Source organism: Palaemon carinicauda, chromosome 11 (genome assembly GCF_036898095.1).
Source record: "Palaemon carinicauda isolate YSFRI2023 chromosome 11, ASM3689809v2, whole genome shotgun sequence".
Lineage (NCBI taxonomy): Eukaryota > Metazoa > Arthropoda > Malacostraca > Decapoda > Palaemonidae > Palaemon > Palaemon carinicauda.
In genome coordinates this window covers 144,652,320-144,659,941 of record NC_090735.1, presented here as the reverse complement: position 1 = coordinate 144,659,941, position 7,622 = coordinate 144,652,320, and the positions used below count along the sequence as shown (strand labels likewise).

General features: G+C 34.3%; 1 protein-coding gene across 1 annotated transcript; it reads right to left on the bottom strand.

Moving 5' to 3' along the window:
* Positions 1-215: 215 nt before the first annotated feature.
* Positions 216-2,708, bottom strand: LOC137649821 (uncharacterized). The gene is made up of 3 exons (XM_068382772.1): positions 2,679-2,708; positions 2,110-2,221; positions 216-864 (listed from the first exon to the last, which is right to left on the bottom strand). The coding sequence occupies exons 2-3, from the start codon at positions 2,213-2,215 to the stop codon at positions 527-529; spliced, it is 444 nt and encodes a 147-aa protein (XP_068238873.1). The 5' UTR covers positions 2,216-2,221; positions 2,679-2,708; the 3' UTR covers positions 216-526.
* Positions 2,709-7,622: the final 4,914 nt, after the last annotated feature.

Here is a 7,622-nt window from a genome sequence, read left to right as displayed (position 1 = left end):
GAGAAGAGAGAGAGAGAGAGAGAGAACTAGCATACGATCGGTGGCCGGTTTTATCACCGCTGGCTTCGATTTCCTTATAACGAGAGGTTGTGTAAAGAAACTTTGAATCGTGATAGAGTACACACACGCATAAATATAGATATATAGTATATGCTATATTTTCACAGAGAAACAGAAAAGGCAAACAAAATAAACACTCCATTGAATATTACACTCATGTATTTAAATAATGTGATAATTTCTCACATCACAAATATGGATCACATAACATCACAGATAAACCAACAGGCAAATACAATTGATTTGCAATAGGAAATTTGAATTTCTTTTCGTCTTCAGTAAATAATGAAATGAAGAGAAAATAACAATTTTGATAAGAAAAGAAGAATTATAATACAATTTTGTTGGAATTTAACATATAAGCTTTGCTAATAAAAAAACGAATTGGAAGACTTTTCTTCTCAAAAATGCGGTATTTATCACAGACAAAAAGTTAAAGTCGAGAAAGGACTTGGAAATTAACCAATTAGGCAGCACCAGCCTGAGAACCTTGTGCAGCAGCCCCTGCTGCGGCCTGCTTGGCAGCAGCCTGTATTTCCTCCTCGGTGGGGTACTGCAAGGTAGATCCCTCCTGGCACTCGAACTCGGGGCAGCAAGCAGGGAAGGCCTTCTCGAGGTCGGCCTCGTTGACAATTTTACATCCTGGGGATTCCTTAGGCCTGAGGCCGCAGTCTTCCACCTTCTCCACCAGCCTCTCTCCTTCCTTGATGCAGGTAGCCCTGCCGCAGAAGGGGCTCAGAGGCCAGGACTCTCCCACCTGGAATACTCTGCAGGCGGTGGAGCCGAAGCAAGCGCCTGGGAAGTCTGTTTGAGGATTAGATAGGAAAAATATTAAAGAGTGTATGGTACCGTCTCTGCCTGATGTTTGCCAGTCGGGGGTTCGAGTCCCGCTCAGACTCGTTAGTGCCATTAGTGTCTGCAACCTTACCATCCTTGTGAGCTAATGTTGGGGGGTTTGGGTGAGCCTATAGGTCTATCTGCTGAGTCATCAGCAGCCACTGCCTGGCCCTCCCTGGTCCTATCTTGGGTGGATAGGAGGCTTGGGCGCTGATCATATAATATATGGTCAGTCTCTAGGGCATTGTCCTGATTGCTAGGGCAATGTCACTGTCCCTTGCCTCTGCCATTCATGAGCGACCTTTAAACCTTTAAACCTTTAAATGTAAATGTAATGAATATTGACAATGCGTGTGAAATTCGTAAAAACATAAGGGAATAATATAACGTTTAGCGGAAAGGAAATTTCGGAAGCATATTAAAGTATAAGGTCAACGCGAAAGTGTATTGGCGATTCATGTAAATCAGACTGAAATATCTTAAAGGAATTTTTGGATGAAAAATCGAAAACGTTATAAAATGTCTTATTTATATCAGTGACGCCAACACAAAGCGTATAGCAAATCTGGTCTATTCATAATCAGTTATCATGAAACCACTTAAAAGTGAGGCTCAGATTTCCAAATCAAGATCTTAATCATGAGACTGCATTTAAATTGAACTCAATTATAGTAATCATTACATTTTGTTTAGTTTCTTAAAGACTGAAGATAAAAGGCAAGAAGTGAAAGTGTGTGTGTTCGGTTTATACACATAAACACACACATGTACCGTGAATATATATATATATATATATATATGTGTATATATACGTATAAATATATGTATGTATATGTATATATATGTGTGTAGAATATATATATATATATATGTGTGTATATATACGTATAAATATATGTATGTATATGTATATATATGTGTGTAGAATATATATATATATATATACAATACAATGCACCCATATATATATATATATATGTATATATATATATATATATATGTGTGTGTGTGTGTATATATATAAATACAATGCATATATATATACATATATATATATATATATATGTGTGTGTGTGTGTGTGTGTGTGTATGTGTGTATATATATAAATACAATGCATATATATATATATATATATACAAACACAATAAATATATAGCACATATATACAAAATAATGAAAAAAGAGCGCAATATCACTGGAATGATAATTACCTCTGAGGACATCTGCGTTCAAACTGCGAACAGACGGTTTTGCAGGAATCCTTGTCTGGGAGAAGGCAACTGCAACGCAGACAGAGGCGAACACTACGAACTTCATTTTCTCCTGCAAAGTAAAATAACAGTCAAATGATGTTCAATGGTCGTATAATTAAAACCATAAAGTTTATATACGGGAAATCTGAGAGAGAGAGAGAGAGAGAGAGAGAGAGAGAGAGAGAGATCTAACTTGAAGTAAATGAATTTGTGAAATTATATCAAAGAAGGATTTTTCTGAATTGAGATGAATACTTTAGAGTAAATTCATGTAAAAGTGATTTGAAACAGTCTGTTTCAGTCACCCTTCTGAAAGAACGAAGGATATCAGTTAAAAACCCGAGAGCCACAAATAAATAAATACAAGTTATACATGAAGAATATCCCTGAGACAAACTAATTTGATATCGTGATCATTACTTATTTGAGAGTCTGGCAATTTTCTCAGAGAGAGAGAGAGAGAGAGAGAGAGGAGAGAGAGAGAGAGAGATTCTGATGTCGTTTCCCTTGTATTCCTGGAAGCTTACCTTTTTGGCTTGGTTAATTTCCTGTGAAATTATGTCAATTGTTGATTCCTGCCGAGGTTTATATAGCTCCCACTGACTTGCCGTTGGGATACAGGAAGAGTTACCATTTATATTGTTTATTTTGTTTTCTTCAGTACTGAACTTTAAGCAAATTGTTCTCATTTCTGTATTGAAAAGACAGATTCAAATATTTTGTTTTATTCTTCATGTTGTGTTGAATTAGATTCAATATGTAGACACTGCAATTATTGAAATAATACTATATTCCGTCGAGTTAAATGGTAAATGAACCATTGGCAACTGTTTGTGAAGGTTAGTCAGCATTTCCTGGCGCACATAATATATATATAAGAAGAATGAACAACTTCTGTTATATGCGAATGGCGCTTACCAAGGACTCGAGTGAAATACGCTCCAAGAAATAAATATCAAATAACATTTGCAATGGAAAAAATATGCTTAGGAATCTCTCTCTCTCTCTCTCTCTCTCTCTCTCTCTCTCTCATTTTGTTTCTACGTTAATTTGATATACAAAAAAAAGAACATATGCCTATGTACCTATTCCTTTCTCTAATGTTCATTTTCTCTTTTCTGATATTTTATCTTGCATCCATTTGTCTCTGAGCCAGCTAGATAATATTTGGATTTATATTTAAAGGTTTAAAGATGATTCATGTGTAGCAGAAGCAAGGGACAGAACAATGTCTTAGAGACCGACCATACATACAGTACATATAAACAGCGCCATTATCCCTCCCCCCCCACGCCATTGCCACTCCCCCCCCACCCCCCCCCCCCCCCCCCACCCCCCAAGCAAGCTAGGACTAGGTGGGCGATAGCGATACAATGGTTAGCAATGACTCAAGGATGGCGAGGTTTCAGACACTACTAGAAGCTTTCTCGCTTGAATGGGGCTGCAGATCCCGTCCAATGAAGGTTCTCTCTCTCTCTCTCTCTCTCTCTCTCTCTCTCTCTCTGTAATCAGAATGCGTGAGAGAGTTTGTATAAATACTTGATACAAATGAATTGTTCGAGTTTTCTAATTGCTAAATTGGAAAGTTGAATATGAGACATTTCGTTTAATGCTAAAGTTCTCTTCAAAGCTAATTGACGGTCAGGGAATGTATCTTTTTTCTTCAGCCTTAAATAAAGATTCATGATGGATAGAAAATTAAAAAGAAATGTCACATTGTATCCAAAATGCCATTGAATTAATATAACATATACAATAGACGGGTGTCTTCAGAGAAACGTTGTTTCCACTTGTAAATTCTCAATAAAGAATGGACTAGTTACCCATGATTAGTTTTGTAGAACTTGACTCTCAAGGTTGATAAGTGAGATTGTGACACTAAACGCAAAACTTTCCAGTCGATGAATAATTTCAACTCATTCACAACAAAAAGAAAAAAAAAATCTTGCAACGTCACTGCTGGCTATTTTTTTTTTTTTTTTTTTTTTTTGAGCTGGTGCTCAGTATTTCCACGTCCTTCGTGAGAGAAAAATTAAATAATAAGGTAATAAATAACGGTTACTAACTGTCCTTTTTTTTATTCGCTGAACTGAACTTCAAATAGAAATAAGTTGACAAGTGTTTGGTTTTTTTTATATCATTTTCAACTCCATTGGACGGATTATGAAGTTTCTCATAAGTAAGACATTGTCTTATTTATTTGTAAATCAGGAGAAATTTTTAACTTTGAATAATAAATGAAAATGTCGTCGTCCCCAGTGTTTAAGATGACAGACAAAACTTTAATCTCAAATATATGAATGAAAATTCACTACAAAAGGAAACATTTTAATTAATCAAAAGGTATATCACAGAAAAGACTGCCCAGAACTAACGAATAAGCCTACGGCCTATCTTCTCATAAATGACAAAAAAAGATCGATATGCTAATACCTAGAAGTTCCAGATTTTTTTTTTCATATACTATACATGCATGATTATTTTCTCCTCAGAAATTTTACCAAAACTTCAGCAGATATCATCCAAATTTGAACATTACTCACGTAAAGAGTGACTGTGAATCTACTCGGTCTATAATGATATCCTTCAACAACAGTTGATTCCCTTTGTACTTCGATCTAGCTCGCTGATACTTTTTCAAAATCACTAAGAGTAGAATAGAACTTATCACAGTAATGATCAACTACAACCTTCGGAAAAAAAAACCACAAAAAGAAAAAAAATCTGTTTGATTACCTCACATGAAATGTAAGTTCTTGTATGTTTCTTGATAGCAAGAGAAATTTTCATCTTTTGTAGCGAGATACTTGCAAAGAACGCATCTTACATCTTTTTATAAATCCTGATTCATTATGAAAGTTTTAGAAATTGTTGGAAGAGTCTCCCGTTTTATTTTAATTTCTAAAACTGTTCTTCATTCTTTTTAATATTAATATGCCCTTGCATTTTTCTATTTACTGATCATTATCGTCTCAGTTATTTGAGGATCTATTGTGTTTTTGTTTGTAAGAGAGAGAGAGAGAGAGAGAGAGAGATGAGAGAGAGAGAGAGAGAGAGAGAGATAAGTGAAAAACTGGTTTAATGCTTAGAATGTTTTACTTGTTACTGAATTCTGTTATATTCTCAAACTTCTTTTTTTTTTATCTTTGTGTTTTCCCCAAAATTTCCTTCATCAATTGTTAGTTGCGAAATGGAAACGCCTCTAACAGTCACCTTTGGCTTAGGTTTATACATCCTTCAAATAACACCCTTATGCTAAGGAACCTTTAATGCTATTCTTCTTGTTTCATGAATTTTTTAATTCTCATTTGAGTCAGGGATCACTAAAAAGAAAGAAAAAAAAGCAGTCGATATATCTTGAACGAAATATCTATTGCAATGTTACAATGATATTTTCCTAATATGATTAACAAAATATATTTTCTTTTGAATTTAGTATGAGCTATTTTACCGTATGAATTATTATTTATGTATCTATTTTCTTGATTGTCTATTTATAGATTTATCTATTTACTTACTCAATTACCTGTTAATTCATATTTCCATTATCTATCAATCCATATATTTATTTTTTCAATTATCTTTTCATCCATTTATTCATTTATAGCTTATTTACGAATTAATCTACTCATACATCATCCATCTATCAACTAAAGTATACATCATTTTAACAACTTATTATGTGTATTGATTAATTTATTATTTCTATAAATTAAGTTTCCATGAACTCAAACAGTCACTCTTCCATTTTGAGAATGTGTATGGCATTCACGATTGAACAGATTCCATCAGCTATGATTCAGCTGTGGCCTTTCCTTCCCCTTCATCTATGGCCTTGAGGCATTTTCCTTAGTTATGCATTCTACAAAGGTGCATCATAATACTTTAGCTCCAACTACCTTCAATACTCTACCGGGATTTATCTGGCTCATATTCATTCTAAATCACTCCTGTTCTTAAAGATTTTTCTCCCTGTTTATTGTATATATTTATTGTTTATTTATTTTATATATTAAAGATATTTTATTGTGACAAACCTATTTTAAAATGGGCAAAGTAAAAGTATAAGTTTCACCTTTAGAATCTTATTAAAGGCGCAGTTCGAATCTTGATATGGGCATTTACAACTTGGATAACTCTATAAATGAGACGTGCCGTCTAGAAACTGTCTGCTAATTTTTCCCGACTCGAGTATGCACTGTCAAAACTGACGATAAGGTGAGAGAGGTTGAGAAGACACGTTGCTACCTAAGGGGCCTCATGGTGTGATCGGTAGTATCCTAGCCTCACCAGAGAAAGAACCCAAGGTTGAATCTTTGTCAAAGCCTGGTCTTAATATTCATTTGAAAACCCACTGAGTCTCAGGTGATCTTCATCAGCTTCAGGTATAGCAATCAAATTATTCCCCTCATATCTCGTATTCATGACCTCACTAAAGTGTTCCATCTAACGTTGCCTTTCTACATATGCTGTTATAACAGATCCGTCTCTCTTTTTGATGGGAGGAACGTAGAGAGTAGAGGTCCCCTTCTTGTTTTTGTTTCTTTGTTGATGTCGGCTACCCCCCAAAATTGGGGGAAGTGCCTTGGTATATGTATGTATGTATGTATATGCTTCTTTTTTGCCCCAGTAGAGATCTCATTAATAATTCTTTGAGCAACTCTCACTCCATAGCCACTACCTGAATTCATAAAGTTTCAGCCTCTTCTGCTTTACTGTCTAAATATTCTCTCCAGTCATAAAAGGCTTTTCTTTTGTCCTCACCATGAATACTGTAATACTTAGCATACTCAACCTTGTAATTTTCATCACTTCCTCGAAAACTTTCAAGAATCAATTTCTGTCTTTGTTTCCTTTTTATAGTATCCCAAGGATCATTTGATATCCATTGTTTTCTCCTTGTAACTGTATGTCCCAAAACTTCTTTACAACTGACTGATATATGTTCTTAATACCATACCATTTTTCATTAACTGTCTGCTCTTCGTCTCTTAAAGTCTCTAAGGCTGCAAATTGATTGCTACATTCAATTGCAATGCTTCTCTGTGGTCATCTTCTAGAAGCTTAGTTGTATCAAACCTATATACACACACACACACACACTCATATATATATATATATATATACGTGTATATATATATATATATATACGTGTATATATATATATATATATACGTGTATATATATATATATATATACGTGTATATATATATATATATATATATGTATGTATATATGTGTGTGTGTGAGTGTATGTGTGTGTGTATGACCATGTGTGACCCTAAGTTTTTAAGATAAAGCAGCATAAGAAAATTATATATATTACAGTAAAATTTTTTCTAGCGAAAGAGTTACTTAAATATCTTGATTTGCAGGTTATGAAATTGTCCAATTTTCCATATCCATATAAAATTTAACGCTCTGAAGCTGAAGAAGAATATATGGATAATTTGAAATATTTGCGGATACAT

Coding starts and splice junctions, on each gene's coding strand:
- LOC137649821 (XM_068382772.1), bottom strand. CDS start 2,215: ATGAAGTTCGTAGTGTTCGCCTCTGTCTGCGTTGCAGTTGCCTTCTCC. Junction 865..2,109: donor GAACGCAGATGTCCTCAGAG/GTAATTATCATT, acceptor ATCCTCAAACAG/ACTTCCCAGGCGCTTGCTTC.